Source organism: Myxine glutinosa, chromosome 13 (genome assembly GCF_964187855.1).
Source record: "Myxine glutinosa chromosome 13, kmMyxGlut1.1, whole genome shotgun sequence".
NCBI classification, from domain to species: Eukaryota; Metazoa; Chordata; class Myxini; order Myxiniformes; family Myxinidae; genus Myxine; species Myxine glutinosa.
This window is the reverse complement of record NC_136273.1, coordinates 21,507,136-21,523,341: the sequence shown is the minus strand read 5'-3', so window position 1 is coordinate 21,523,341 and position 16,206 is coordinate 21,507,136. Positions and strand designations below refer to the sequence as shown.

The 16,206-nt window shown below is 45.4% G+C and overlaps 1 protein-coding gene across 2 annotated transcripts in view; it reads right to left on the bottom strand.

Moving 5' to 3' along the window:
• The window catches only part of LOC137438702 (high affinity 3',5'-cyclic-AMP phosphodiesterase 7A), a 154,138-nt gene that overhangs the window by 62,182 nt on the left and 75,750 nt on the right, over nt 1–16,206 (bottom strand). For both annotated transcript variants that reach the window (XR_013621165.1, XM_078767169.1), the window contains exons 7-11: nt 15,340–15,440; nt 11,693–11,824; nt 10,381–10,472; nt 9,770–9,914; nt 1,740–1,836 (exon numbers count right to left, since the gene is read on the bottom strand). Coding sequence is in view for 1 of the 2 variants with exons in the window: in XM_078767169.1 (XP_078623295.1) it covers nt 1,740–1,836; nt 9,770–9,914; nt 10,381–10,472; nt 11,693–11,824; nt 15,340–15,440 (567 nt within the window). In the remaining variant the exon portion in view is untranslated. The remainder of the gene's footprint in view (nt 1–1,739; nt 1,837–9,769; nt 9,915–10,380; nt 10,473–11,692; nt 11,825–15,339; nt 15,441–16,206) is intronic.

Genomic DNA, 16,206 nt, shown 5'->3' with positions numbered 1-16,206 from the left:
ACATTCAGTTTATGCTTTATACTCCCTTGATTAGATATTTCATGGACATCCTTTATTCTTTTTTAAAATGCACAATTCAAGGCTGATTCAAGATTTGCAATCATATGCAAATAACGAAAAACAAAGAGAAAATGCACAACAAGTTATCACAATTGTGGAACATTCCACAGAGTGATTGAAACAAATCAGATATAAACGCAAGGGGATAAATCGTTCGCAAATGAACAAAAGTACACAGCTATAAAATAAATAATCTGACTGTTAAGTGCAATAACGTACATTCACGTTTCCTCATGCATTCATTATTTTATAGCGACCCTAATTGTTTGGTATTGGTTATGGCAAACGTACTCGTGTGACGTCAAGGTATAACATGTTTTACTGGAAATAACTCGCTCCTGTTTATGACTATCTCTGCATCGGTGTCTGCCTGTGGCTGTCTCTGGGTCAGGGTCCGTCAGTGGCTGTCCCTGGGTCGGGGTCCGCCTGCGGCAGTCTTTGGGTCGGGATCTGCCTTTGGTTGCCCCTGGGTCAGGGTCTGCCTGTGGTTGTCCCTGGGTCGGGGTCTGCCAGTGGCTGTCCCTGGGTCGGGGTCCGCCTATGGCTGTCCCTGGGTCGGGGTCCGCCTGTGGCTGTCCCTGGGTCGGGGTCCGTCTGTAGCTGTCCCTGGGTCGGGGTCCGTCTGTGGCTGTCCCTGGGTCGGGGTCCGTCTGTGGCTGTCCCTGGGTCGGGGTCCGTCTGTGGCTGTCCCTGGGTCGGGGTCCGTCTGTGGCTGTCCCTGGGTCGGGGTCCGCCTGCGGCAGTCTTTGGGTCGGGATCTGCCTTTGGTTGCCCCTGGGTCAGGGTCTGCCAGTGGCTGTCCCTGGGTCGGGGTCCGTCTGTGGCTGTCCCTGGGTCGGGGTCCGCCTGCGGCAGTCTTTGGGTCGGGATCTGCCTTTGGTTGCCCCTGGGTCAGGGTCTGCCAGTGGCTGTCCCTGGGTCGGGGTCCGTCTGTGGCTGTCCCTGGGTCGGGGTCCGCCTATGGCTGTCCCTGGGTCGGGGTCCGTCTGTGGCTGTCCCTGGGTCGGGGTCCGCCTGCGGCAGTCTTTGGGTCGGGATCTGCCTTTGGTTGCCCCTGGGTCAGGGTCTGCCTGTGGTTGTCCCTGGGTCGGGGTCCGTCTGTGGCTGTCCCTGGGTCGGGGTCCGCCTGCGGCAGTCTTTGGGTCGGGATCTGCCTTTGGTTGTCCCTGGGTCGGGGTCCGTCTGTGGCTGTCCCTGGGTCGGGGTCCGCCTGCGGCAGTCTTTGGGTCGGGATCTGCCTTTGGTTGCCCCTGGGTCAGGGTCTGCCTGTGGTTGTCCCTGGGTCGGGGTCCGTCTGTGGCTGTCCCTGGGTCGGGGTCCGCCTGCGGCAGTCTTTGGGTCGGGATCTGCCTTTGGTTGCCCCTGGGTCAGGGTCTGCCAGTGGCTGTCCCTGGGTCGGGGTCCGCCTATGGCTGTCCCTGGGTCGGGGTCCGCCTGTGGCTGTCCCTGGGTCGGGGTCCGTCTGTAGCTGTCCCTGGGTCGGGGTCTGCCTGTGGCTGCCTCTGGGTCAAAGAGAATCGGGCCTAGACGTTACTGTCCTGTCCATGCAACCAGAACTTGAATGAGGTTGGTGAATGGAAAGTGAATACTGTATATTAAAGAAGTGAGTCAAGACTAAATAAGAGGAAGAAGGTAACGAAGAGATTGAAGTTAACAATTGAGGTGGAATTAGTACTCACCTTGTCTGAAGAACTCCTCACATACTTTCTCTCCCCAGCGGTGGCTTACGTGCCATGGACGGCACGGGTTTGAGATGTCCGCGCATTTGAGCGAGATCTAATGGAGGGATATAGATGTGCAGGTGAGTGCATAAGTCCTTGGCTGTGAGAGAGAGAATCAAATAAACACTTGTACTGAACCTGAATCCAATACCATTCATGAGAAATCATTTGATTGGATTGCAGAACACACAATGTGGGTTTCTTCCTGTTTTGTGGTGTACGTGTGCGTGTTCCATGATTTTTCCTTTACAGCAATCTAAGGCTCTTTGGGGAAATTCTGTAGATAACTTGCATGGAAAAGACACCAGAAGAAGTTTGTGTACTTTTACTTGAATCACCCTGACATGAGTAGACAAAGGACAAACACATATGGCATTTGACCCTGGGTTCTTGGATCATGAGCTTCGGGGTCAAATGTGAACACCAACAAGACAAACCACCTGTTCATCAAATAAATCCCAATAAGCATCTGTTCAACAGGTTGGTTCAGGGGTAGCGCGCTTACCTTTTTATCTAGCCAGGGTTGGGTGGACATTAAGCCATGGTGCCCCATCTGCTAACATTCATTGGTGGACATTAAAAATCCCCATTGTCTTTCTTCAAAAGTTGGCGATTTATCTCTGGCAATTCCTTCCCAAACCACCTTCAGATGAACGTCAGGCCTGACTCGCCGCTCCGTGAAAGACTTGGGTCAAAAACTTTCCCTGACATACCCAGAAGAATGTGGGGGTAACTGTGGCTGTTAAAGTAGTGAGTAGTAGTTGTAGTAGTAGTAGTAGTATCATCTCAAGAGGATGTCTAAAGGGGCAGAACCAGGCCAAAGCGTCCTTTTTTATTTTTGGAATTTGTGGTTGAGGCTCATGGAAGACTGTCATCAGAATAGATCAGAATGGAAACAAACAAAATGGAGAGGGACAAACAGCAAAGTAGAGTGAGAGTGAGATCAAGGGGGTGGAGAAGGACACATGAGTATGGATGGGGGATGACCATCAGGTCTTCGCTTCTATTTACGATGTGATGGGGGAGGTCATCACCTGACATGACCTGATGGGGGATGACCTCATATCTGTCTCGTAGCCCTGAGGGAAGAATGAGACTGACCTTACTGAAGAAGTTGGTTCCTCATGTGAGAGAAAAGAGGAGTGAATGAGTTGAGGTGAGCAGTGTGCCTGGATTTTAAGAGTTTAACAAGAAGAGGGTTACTGGAAGACCGTGTGTGTCCTTCAGACACCTGGGAGGAACAGAGTCAGGAGAAGGCAGAGGGCACAAGACCAAAAAGGAGGTGGTAGAAATCAGAGAGGCAATCAACCTATCTGCAATGTGAAAGTAACAGGCCTGGATACACCAATTATTTTGAGGGACTTGCTTTCCACTGCTTTAAGAAGGACAAGGTGTTTGAGATGTCCACGGCAGCGGTGCCGAAAGGGGATAACAGTACTGTACTCCATCAAGCTGCAAATGAATGGCTTCTTAAGTTGTCAAAAGTTCAGATTGACCAAGGAAAGACTTTGCATGATTAAGGGTGCCCATTCAGCAGCTGGCTTTGGAAGCCATCTTGGAAATATGGTCTGCCCAAGAAAGATAATGGCTGATAGTGGGACCCAAAAGTTTGAGTGGCTTAACCTCTTCGAGTGGTTTGTTTAGGAAGTAAAGGGGAAGGTTTGCTAGACGGTCCTTTTGGCGAGACGGTGAGATTTGTGGAATTTATCTGGGTTGAATGACATCTTCCAAGTTTTGGACTAGCTCCTGATTTTATCAAGTTCTGCAAAGTGGGAAGAGGCTGCTGTCTGTCTGAAGGATGAGAAATGATACGGCAGAGGGTGGAATCATCAGTCAAGAGATGGGCAGGATTTCCAGGGAATGAGAAAGATCATTGATGAAGATGAGGAACATAACTGGGCCCAAGAAGCAGCCTTGGGACACTGCAACCTTGACAATGAGAGATCAGAGGATTCCGTTAAGTGCTACATGATGAATATGGGAATGGAGGAAGCTGGTGATCCATGACAGACAGAGATAAGATAAAAAGATAAAATTTCAGTTAAATTCCAAAATATACATCAAAAGTAGTCCAAAGATTAAAAAGGTACAGTTCTATCGAAATAATACAAAATTAAATAATATTGATAATAAAATATAGAACTATTAGTGAAAATACTTTTTTTTAATCACATCATGAAACTCGAACGACACTCGGTAGAGCGCACACCTCCGCCAGGCTGAACAGTTTACATTGTATCCACTGATAGGCCGGATCTGGATTCGCACCTGAACCAAAATCTAATCGGCTTGTTCTTGTCACCAAACCAACTCATCCACCAAGTTTAGTCAAAACTCATCCGCAACTTTTTTTAAATATCATGTTATATATCGCTTTTCACCCGATCTCTCAATGTTGAAGAATCACTTAAAATTAAATAATTATCCTGTCCGAATCCATATTCAGATCTTCACCAAAATCGAATCGATTCGTCCTTGTCAGACACCCAACCTCTCCACCAAGTTTCGTCCAAATCCGTCTTTAACTTTTTGAGATATCCTGCTATGTATCGGTTTTAACCCCATCACTCAATGGTGAAGAATCACTTAAAAGTTATCTGATCCGGATCTGGATCTTCACCAATATCTAATCATTTCGTCATTGTCACACACCCAATCTGTCCACCAAATTTCGTCTGAATCCATCCACACCTTTTTGAGATATCCTGTTCACAAACAGACAAACAAACAGAAAGACAGACAGGGGTTAAAAGATAACCTCCATTCACCTTTGGTGGCGAAGGCAATAATCAGACAGATTGTATGAAAATGGAATAATCTATAATAATAATAAATAAAAAAGGTGGCTTTGGATGCCATAAGCAGAGAATTTAGAGATGAAGACAGGATGTCAGATTGTATCAAATATTCGAGATATGTCCAGAGAGATGGTTCTGATCTCATGTGTGAGATTGAGGGCCTCGATCAATTGTTGGGAGGTTAGAAGAAGTATATCGAGGGTATAATGGCCGGGTCTGAGCTCGAACTGATGATGTGAGATGTGGTTGTCCCTGGGTCGGGGTCCGCCTTGGAGAAAAGGAAGGATTTGATATCAATTGCAATTATAGATTAAATGACCTTGCTTATAATTGGAAGCAAGCTAATAGGCCTGTAGTTAAGAGGATCCGTTTTGCACCATGTTTGTGTGTGACAGTGATGTTGGCTAACTTCCAGGTAGACGGAAACTGACCCAGAGAGAATGATTGAGTGAAAAGAGCAGAACGAGGGAGGATGAGCGAGAGTAGCAGAGCAGGTTTTTAGTATACTTGTACTCGTGCCGTCTGGGCTTCTCACAGAATCGGAGTCAAGGTTTGCCAGGAACCTTTCCACCTTAAGTGCAAAAGACACAGTATCCAGGAACAGTTGCGTATGAGAGAGCAGGGGAGATATAAGGAGTGAGGGGTTGGGTATACCAGATTTGGAAGCGAACGAATAATTGAGGCATTCGGCCTTCTCATGAGCAGAGTCGGCTAAGGTGCCATTTAAAGTGGGGGAAGGGATGGAGGAGGAGCATACTCTAAAGACAGACTTGATAAGGCATCACCAGGTCTTTGAAGAAGGAGATAAGTTTGAGAGTTCAGCCTTGCAGTTGACCCGATGTTGTTCTCTGGCTTTCCTGAGAGTGGAGAAATTTCCTCTGGGCTTCGTGGAATGACCTGAGGTTCCTTTCAGTCAGATTTTCCTTCCAGGAAGAGAAAGCAAGTTGTTTGCAGGCAATTACCTCACCACGGGATTCTGTGTACCAGTGGTGATAGGATAGGTATGATTATTGCACACAAGATGCTATAAACCTGTACACAAAGGAACGCAAGCTTGTGTGGAAGGATTCCCAAGCAGTATTAATATCAGGAGTGTTGGAAATGAAGGACCAGCCTTGACATGAGAGAGCACCTTGCAGTCCCTGCCAGTCAGCTTGAGTGAACTGCCAGACTCTATGACACTGAAGCCGCTCTCTGGCAATAGCCAGAGAGATGTAGGGACTCTCTTAAGCACATGATCAGATAAACCTACAGGGCCAGATGAGACATCAGTAGGAAAATTCGTCATTACTAAGGTCAGTGCCATTGGGAGAAATCCGGGTCGCAATATTCACCGATTGGGTGAAGCCCATAGAGTCATAGAAGTCCTTTGCTGCAATGCCATGGCTGGTTGAAGAGGTACCAACACCCAGCCAACTGGCCTGGTGACAGTTGAATTGACCGCATTTGAGGAAGTGAGAGTTGGGATGGGTGGTTATAAATAAGTTTATACATGTTTGCAGAGAGGAAGATGTAAATATAGGCATCTCTGTGAGGAGGATGGTACAGTACACAGACAAGCATGAGGTGTTTGTTCAGGGGAAAGCGCAGCCAAAGGCACACCTGGGGGTTAGGCGGGCGAAGGGTAGTACACGGACAGTGGGAAATGGAGTTCTTGACATAAACTGCAACTCCGCCACTGGAAGTAGTGGCATTCAGGTCTGTCAAACCGGAAAAAAACAATACTGAGGGAGAGACACAGAGGAATCCAGGACAACTGGTAGGAGGAAGGATTATGTGAGGCAGATAATGTCAAGGTTTCCAGCGGCATCTTGGATTGAGAGATCTGTCAAATAGAAGTGAAGACCTTGGATGTTGGAGGTCCATACAGTTTGGGATGTGGGAGGAGGTGCTGGTGGCAGGGAATGGGATGGAGGAGAGAACGTGGTGGAGAGGGAGGATGTGGAATGGTACGTGGAGTGAGCATGGAGGAGGCCGGATGCTGGAGAGCACGCGTGTGAAGACGACCTGAAGGAGTTTGCCACCATAATCCCACACAGTCCAAAAAGGTTTGGATTTATGGATTCCAAGGGCAGAGAGATGAAGACAGACATCAGATGGCAATGATGATTAAATGCACAAAGAAAGACAGCGCTATATGATCGCGAAGGTGGATGGGGCATTGGGGCACGTGTTTACAAGTTATCCGGAAAGCAGAATGGGATGAATGTGTTTGGAAGCAAGTACGTGGGAATATTGAACATTTTTTAATTTCAGTTTAAAAAGGTTGAAGTCGATATAGAAAGAGGAAGAAAAAGAATGAAGAGTAAAGAAAGTCTTTTGTCATTAAAAAAAAATCAGTGGATATGGGAAACAGTTGGAACAAAAAATGAGTAGGCCCAAAACTATCTGAGCCTGTGACGCAGGATTGAAATAATTAGAATGAGCACACAAAAATACATAGTAGAGAGCAATCAATACGAAGTACAATTTACACAAACAGAGAACATAAAATCGACGGCAGCATGGACGACTCCGGAACGATGCCTTAGCTTTTTGTAAGCAGATCACTCGGAGGACCAAGAGAAGCAATAACGACCAGGAAACCGGAAACGGAAGTCAAAACGGAAGTTTTCTCCTTCGGATTATACTTTAATGTCAAAATTGTGGTGCTTTTTCGTTTCAGTTTTGGAGCATTCACTGGTGTTCTGTATCATATCTTTGCTCCCGGGACTCTTCTCAGAATGTTTATGTAACCTTGAGCAGCTTCCAATTGTATCTCATTCACTGTAATGTTTCCTGGTATCTCTTCTTATCGTTCCATATGGTGAGGTGGAAAGAACTGGGAAGTGGCCGTGTGCTGTGTGCAGGAAGGGTGTCGGAGTGAACTCCATTCAATGTACAATGTGCGCTGAGTGGGTTCATCAAAAATGTAGTGGCCTGAGAGGGTCATTAACCAGTGTGGCAGCTACATTCAAGTGTAAGGTGTGCACAGAGGGAGCTGCAGATGGAGGAAATGTCGAGTTGGATCTTGGAGACGGCGTGAAGCTGGAAGGTGTGAGAACATTTTGCTACCTCGGAGACATGCTGAATGGAGAAGGTGGATCAGACTCGGCAACGGTTGCTCGAGTGAGATGTGCATGGAAGAAGTTTCGGGAACTGAGTGACGTGCTGATGAGGAGGGGAGTGTCGTTGAAGCTGAAGGGAAAGGAGTATGCTGCATGTGTGAGAAGTGTTATGATTTATGGGAGCGAGACATGGGTAATGAACGTAGAGCAGCAACGAAGGCTGGAAAGGGTGGAAATGTGAATGGTTCGGTGGATGTGTGGAGTATCGTTGAGAGAGAGGAAGACAAATGATGAATTGCGAAAGATGATGGGAATAGAGCCTGTGATTGATGCTGTGAAGAGGAACAGGTTGAGATGGTTTGGTCATGTGTTGAGGAAGGATGAAAGTGACTGGTTGAGAAGAGTGATGGAAATGAATGTAGAAGGAAGTAGAGGACGGGGAAGACCAAGAAAGACTTGGCTAAAGATAGTGGAAGATGAAATGTGGGCAAGGGGGTTAACAAGGGGAGATGCAGAAAATAGGGCAAAATAGAGAAGAATGTCATGGGGACCGCAAGGCTAACCTCCGCTCTTGCAGGGAAAATGGCCTTAAAATGCCTGTCGTCTTCTTCTTATCGTTCCAGAGTGATTATCACTGGTATGATGTCGATTTATTTATTTAATTTAAGATTTATGATGGTGTTCTTTATTATTTTTAGAGGTCATGGTACTTTACCACTTTGTATTTCCGACTTATTTAGACGAAAGACATTTGGATAATGATATTTGAATTCGCAATCCGTTTTCCCCTCAATTTTACAATTATTTCTGAGTACCGCATCGGGTTTCAATGCCTTGTTTTGTTTTCAATGTTTACTGATCTTGATGGATGCTCAGGTCCAATTTTAAGCGTTAGTGTCCTTTTTTGATTGATGTTGCTGCCTCATGCTTCTGGGGCTTTTCTGGAACTGGGAATATTGAAGTTTTTGCAGACTAGACCTATTGATTACCCTGCGCTCACCGTTATGCCTCTGTGTGCCCAAGTCCGATATGAGTGTTTTGCATCCTGAGAGAAGGTGGTGGTTCTTTTCCATTTAATAGCACTATAGCTAGCTAACCACATGATGCTTACGTTTGTTTTGTGGTTATCGGCTCGAGGGAGGGTTTTCAGTTCTGGAAAAGTCGATGAAGCAGATGTTAAATTTTCAACACGCACACCACCAACTTGGGTTTTGCACAGGAGAATTGAGGGGTAAAAAACTAGTAAAGGAAGACTTTAACCAGATTGGGTGGCATTGTGGTTGGAGCGTCCGATTTGAGGCTCGGAGGCCGGCAACTCAACTCTGACACCGGCCGAGTCATACCGAAGACTTAAAAAGGGTGCACGCTGCTAGGGTAGAGTATGGACAAACCCCACAGGTTGGCATTCATGGGAAGGAGGAAATTTCTACTTAATTACCCCACTGAGTGCGGAGAGAAAAGTGACGTCAGAAGGTACCCAGAGTGCCCCGGGAAGGTGCGTCACTTCCCTCATGGTCACCGACTGTGTTTGTCCGATGTCAAGGCCTGTGTTGTCTGTGTGTGATTTGTGTGACAGCTCTTCCATGATAGAACAAATTTGATTCAAGAGGAAAGAGGGTCGACGTGCCCTAATGTACGACTGATTCATAGGTTTTACCGATCACAATAACGTGTAGCACTTTCAACATGATAAAAGTGCTTCCCAGGCTGATTTTTTCCCCCAGAATGCAGTGGTGCATGCTTTCCATGGAACCCCTTCTCGGCGTCATTGTGCTTGGAAAGTTATCTGGAATGACAACAGTCTCAAGCAAATGTTGAGAGGTATGTTAACCGCCGTGGGAGAGAACGTGAAGCGACATCCAAGCGTGAGACCTCCTAGTCCTACGAAGGAATAGAGGGGTTTGAAGAAGAACTCACTTGCAAAATGTCGCTTCAGCTCCTCTCCGACAGTGGTTAACGACATTTGATTGAGAGAGGCATTTGTTGTGCTTATTCCTCTGCCGACACAGATTGCTGCTCAACCTTATAAAGACTTAGAGACCCGTTTTCTTTTCCTTATCTGAGATGAGTGTGGTTTATTTGAGGGTTTATTCGGTGGATCAGTGGCACTTGAGTGCAAAGTGCTGACTCTGTAGTGGCATACCTGCAGAATGAGATGTCTCTGTGCAGCGTCAGTCATGTCTAGAGCACCGTGTTCCATGAGGAGCTGAAAGCGTGACAGGAACTCTGACTGGCGGCTGATGTCTGTAGCCAGGATAAGAGATTGCAGACAAGCCTCGAGCTCATGCCTGCACATCAACAGATGCAGATGGATATAACATTGTCCTTATCTCAAATGTATATCAATCCTGGTCATATTTACATATTCCCATGTTCCAGTCATTGCCATCTCCTTCGGACATTGTACCCCCAACCGTTCCACATCATATTCAAGTCCTAAATGCATCAAGAATGCTCACCTATCTGAAGAAGAGCAAAATGGAGAATTACTTCCTTATCTCGTATAAGGCTCATGGAGGAGCATGTAAACAGATATGGAGGGCGGAGACTTTCACATCAATTACAAGGATATTAGTAGACAAAAACATCATGAGCCGTGTGCTCGGATGGGAACTGAGCTGGACATCGCCCATCTCTCATGACTTGATGAAACCGAACAGATAACTTGTGTAATCGCCACCATACTCTAATGCATACAAATTAACCCGAAATCTTTATCATCTTTTTGGCCACAAAGTGGGCTATAACCCATACCTTTCTGCTACAACCAGGTGATCAAAGATTTCGGACTCGCGCAATCGAGCCAATGTGGACCTCCAATGGTGGTTCTCGAGGACGGAGGAACCCTGTTGAGCAACAAACACCACTGTACTGAAAGTCTAATTTTTAATTGTCTTTGACCATCATGAGGAATCTGTGCCTCGTCCAGCCACCACCAAAGACTACACACCACCAAAGACTAGACACCACCAAAGACTAGACACCGCCAAAGACTAGACACCACCAAAGACTAGACACCGCCAAAGACTAGTCACCATCAAAGACTAGACACCACCAAAGACTAGACACCGCCAAAGACTAGACACCACCAAAGACTAGACACCGCCAAAGACTAGACACCACCAAAGACTAGACACCACCAAAGACTAGACACCGCCAAAGACTGGACACCACCAAAGACTGGACACCACCAAAGATTAGACACCACCAAAGACTGGACACCACCAAAGACTAGACACCACCAAAGACTAAACACCACCAAAGACGAGACACCACCAAATACTAGACACCACCAAAGACTAGACACCACCAAAGACTAGACACCACCAAAGACTAGACACCACCAAAGACTAGACACCACCAAAGACTAGACACCACCAAAGACTAGACACCGCCAAAGACTGGACACCACCAAAGACTGGACACCACCAAAGACTAGACACCACCAAAGACTGGACACCACCAAAGACTAGACACCACCAAAGACTAGACACCACCAAAGACTAGACACCACCAAAGACTAGACACCACCAAAGACTGGACACCACCAAAGACTGGACACCACCAAAGACTAGACACCACCAAAGACTGGACACCACCAAAGACTAGACACCACCAAAGACTGGACACCACCAAAGACTAGACACCACAAAAGACTAGACACCACCAAAGACTAGACACCACCAAAGACTGGACACACCATAGACTAGATACCACCAAAGACTAGACACCACCAAAGACTAGACACCACCAAAGACTAGACACCACCAAAGACTGGACACCACCATAGACTAGATACCATCAAAGACTAGACACCACCAAAGACTAGACACCACCAAAGACTAGACACCGCCAAAGACTGGACACCACCAAAGACTAGACACCACCAAAGACAGAGTGTTTGGAACTTTAAAGCATTTTTCTTTGCAAATGTTTGAGAGCAGAACTATGCAAACTATAACGAAACACAATTGGTAAAATAGATCATTCAATGTTTGCTAATGTCCATTATGGGTCATGGTTCTGCACCCCGCTGTGATTTGCGCCTGCCGTGCCAAATACGTACCCTTTGCACCCGCGCTAGGTAGTGCCCGGTATTCCTAAGGTAGGTGAGGTTAACTCCTGGGTGGTCAATGTCATGCACCGCCGCTGCCAGCAAACCCAACATGACCTCTTGGGGCCTCATGATCCGCATGAGCTGTTGTGGCCAGAAAGACTCGGTCAGACTTGTACACAAGGAAAGGCGGCTATACTCATCACGTCTTCATCATATCATAATCTCTCGCATCACGCGTTCATGATGACAAGTACCAGAAACACCATAAATAACTAAGAGAGTTTTGATACACACAAGTTGGTTTCCTTTTTTTCTTAATTCCCTTTCTTTTCTTTTTTTGTAAAGCAGAATGGTGAAGTACTTTTTCATGCTTTTGGGTGTCGAATAAGGAGAAAGATAGACAGACGGGTGAGGAACGGAGGCAGAAAGAGGTGGATGAGTGTGCTATCCTTTAGTGGGATGTAAGCCAGGTATCGACGACTGCACACCTTCAATGGTGGACTTCAAAATATGATACACGTGTCTTTTGCAAGAGTAGGCCTTGAAATGCTGGTACCCTGGCAAAATTATATTTAGAAGCAACATGTAAGCAGCACAGCTCTGTTTCAGTAATGATGCAACCAGCCGGCTCGAGTGCTTACTTGAACCTCGATCCAATATGCATTAATTAAGTAAATAAATTGCATGGGCTGGCAGGATGGCCTAGGCCCTAGAGGTATGCAATGCACACTCACCTCAAAGCTGTCTAGCCTGGGTTTTTTTATTTAATATATATGTATTTTTTGTATCGAGGCTCATGGAAGAGCTAAAGTTTGAATCCCGACCCAGTTATAAACTGTCATCCTGGTGTTTTGCAGGCGGATGATTCATCAACGTGTGTGCCATCCCTCGGATGGACATTCAACGGGTGTCCCTTTTTTATTTGTTTTATGTTGGAGGCTCCAGGCACGGACTATATAGCCCTCATCAAGACCAGGCCTTAAATAAAAGAGAAGAAAAGTGTATGATGAAAAGTGTGTGGTGTTTGTTTGTGAGAAAGAGAGATTAAAGACCAGCAATCCTGACAGGGAGAGTGGAAGATAGTTCCGGGCACCATTTTAACGCTCCTAAGTCAGGACGGTAGTACCACCCTGGGTGGTTGCTGTCTACAACCTACGACCTAAAGATAATCTGTTGGCATTAGTTGGTGGACCTTAAATTCCAAATTCCTGCCCTAAGCTTCGTCGAATGTCAGGCCTGGCCAGCCGATTCGTGAAAGACTCAGGCCAAGCTTCCTCAGGCCAACCCCACAAAACCTGGGAATAATTGTGGCCGTTAAAGAAGAAGAAGTACATTGCATCCTAAAATTACACATTTCCTAACTATTACTACCTGGCTCTGAGCTAGCTGCTCGAGTATCTTCCACAATTAATACAACGCTGGCACGTCTTTCTACTGATACTTGGTACACATCCTTAGATCCTAGCTTTGCTTCCTGCATGGCAGCTGCCTTCCTACCAACTGCACTTTATCTACGATGGCAGCTGTCATCTCCCTTGTTTGTCGATCGATGGGTGGAAATTGGCACCACCCATCCGCAGAATACATACGGCCGATAGTCTTCAATAAGCACAACCAGCACATAACATCATCACCATGTGCAATACTGAAACGTACAACATGTATGGCGTGTATTTAACTACCACCTCTTCCACCACCCAACGATTCCAGAATGGTCTATACATCCTGAAACACCCCGTTACCAGCTGGATACTTCAATTGGGGGTGTGGCTTTTTAGTCTCACCCCGAAGGAGTTGCGAGACTATTGCAATGCTCCGTCCGCGTGTCCGCGTCTATATATTTTTGGTTTAAAATTATTTTTCTCTGCAGCAACCGCTTGTCCGATCGATGTGAAACTTTAAACATAGGAGGAACTCCCCATGGGGAATATTTTAATGATGTCATAGGTCACATGGTATTTCATCCATATTGGGTTAAAGGGGGAAAAAATGGACATAATCTTCTCTGAAACCGCTCAATGAAAAAAAATTAAACTTCCCATATGTCATCAACTCACAATGGAGTGTATAGGGTGATAACGATGACATCATCACTTAAGTGGTATTTCAGCAATAATTGGTTGAATTGAAATCCTTATCCAAAAATCAAACTTCATATATCTGATCGACGACCCAATGCGAGTGAAGAATTTTATGCATGATGTCATCGGTCACGTGGTCTGGTGGCCATATTGGATTGAAAAAAACATGTAAAAACGAAAAAGATCTTCTCCAGAATTGCTTGACAGATCTGTGCAAACGTTCATACATGTGATCGAACAGCCATGGGGAATATAGTTTGAAAAATTTCTCATATTCACCTTCACTGATGCAATTTAGCCTTGACGTGCACCAAAGTGGTCGTTACATATCCTAATAATTAATCAATCAATAAAGCTGCGGATAATGGCAATGTATGTGATGTATGGTACATGGATGATACATGTACATGGGCCTAATAGCAGTGGGCCAAAATAGTAGCTTGTTCAGTTAACGATGGTATTTTTGGTTAGAATGAGCAAGTGAGGCGAGACTATATGGTCTCCGGAATGCCATTCTAGTCTATTCATTCTATTCCTACCATTCATGCCATTCATTCATTCATTCATTCTATTCCATTCAAATCCATTCCTTTCCATTCATTCCATTCAAAATTCCATTCCATCCAAAATTCAAAAATTCAAAAATCCAAAATTTCCAATTCAAATCCAAAATTCCAATTTAAATCCATTCCATTCATTCTAAATTCAAAATTCCAATTCAAATCCATTCCATTCATTCTAAGTTCGAAATTCCAATTCAAAAATCCAATTCAAATCCAAAATCCCCAAAAAGCCAAAATTCCATTCCAAATCCATTCCATTCATTCTATTCATTCATTCATTCTATTCCATTCAAATCCATTCATTCTATTCATTTTATACGATTAAAACCAAAAGAATAACTAGAATTACACTCTTTGACGTCAAGATGTCAACAGGTATGCCTACGCCCACATTATTACATCATTATACATACTTGTTCCAAGTTTGATTTAAATCCCTTCAGCTGTTCTCAAGTATCACATTTTTACCTGACTTGACCTTTGACATGAAATTTAATCAGTTCATCTTTGCATCATGATATATAGTTATACCAAGTTTGGTCGAAATCACATCACTGGTGCACAAATTAGCTCGGTAACAGAATTTTTACCGAACATGACCTTCGATCTTTTGACCCCATAAGTCTCATCAGTTGATCTTTGCGTCTTTATACATACCTGTACCACTTTTGACTTGGATCCCTTCAGCCATTCTTGGTAACGCAAACCTATCACGGACGGATGGACAGCCGGCCGGACAACTCGAAAACATAATGCCTCCTGCGACTTCGTCGGCAGAGGCAAAACAATAAAAGTCATAGTTGCCAAAAACAGAAAAGAAATGACCCTGAACTTTTCATTAAAAAACAATAATTTTCTGCAAACGTGCTAGATATTAGGTTGCATTGTACAGGGCACTCAATCTCTCATTATGTCCTAAAATAAATTCCCATTAGACACCATAGATCCTTATATGGACGGCAATTGGTCTTGAACGGCATGCAAGTCGAGCAAACCTGCCCACATCACTAACCTTTGCCTCACTGATGTAGCAGTGTATCGCCTGCGTGACGTCAGCAGCATGCACCGAATTGTGGTACGGGTTCCGCCTGTGGTAGTCTGCCTGCACCAACACTGAGTGCGCGACAGTTTGAGGGTCAGCCACACTCATGCGCTCACAACACAGCCCAGTGCTACACCTGGAGTACACGGTAGAGGCCTAAAATACCGCAAGGAGGTGTCTGTTGTTTACCAATGTCCTTGTCATTCATGTCTGAAAGTGCAATGGTGTCCACTAATGTTTTGTCGTGTTTATGGCATACTGTATGTATGTACCAGCATTATTTCTCGAAATTGGGGTCTTGCTTTGTCTTTCAAGCATTGGTCAAATGTATCCTCAGCAAACGAAGGAAAATTGTCTTCGCAAACAAAAGCCGCCCAATCATTGTTTTCGGTGAGAGTACGCACAACCTGAGGTTGAGAGATCGGTTCTGTGATGAGGTGCACCTGACCGATGACTAGAACAAAAGAGAGGGCATTGCCATCACCTTGGCCCGGATTGTGAGAGCGTGGGCCGTGATGACACACCAAGGGCCGCTCCGCAGGGACGCACCTTTGAGTGTGCCCTTTAAAGGCGACACACCTTTTGCGGAACCGTTGAACATTTGATCGCCTCGTTGTAAGTTGCACTCCCTGAAAGCCGCTTTTTATGAGGACAAGCTCCATCAAATTAAGTGTACAGTCGGTGGAATCGACCATTTTATGATGTCTGTTGTTTGTTGTTCTTACCAAGTGGACCTTTGTGCCGATACGATTTAACGAAGGTCACATAGCTTCGCCGCTTGCTTTTTCCGTTCGTCCTTTTGAAGCTTTTTTTTTTTTTTCTTCGTCCATTTGTTCT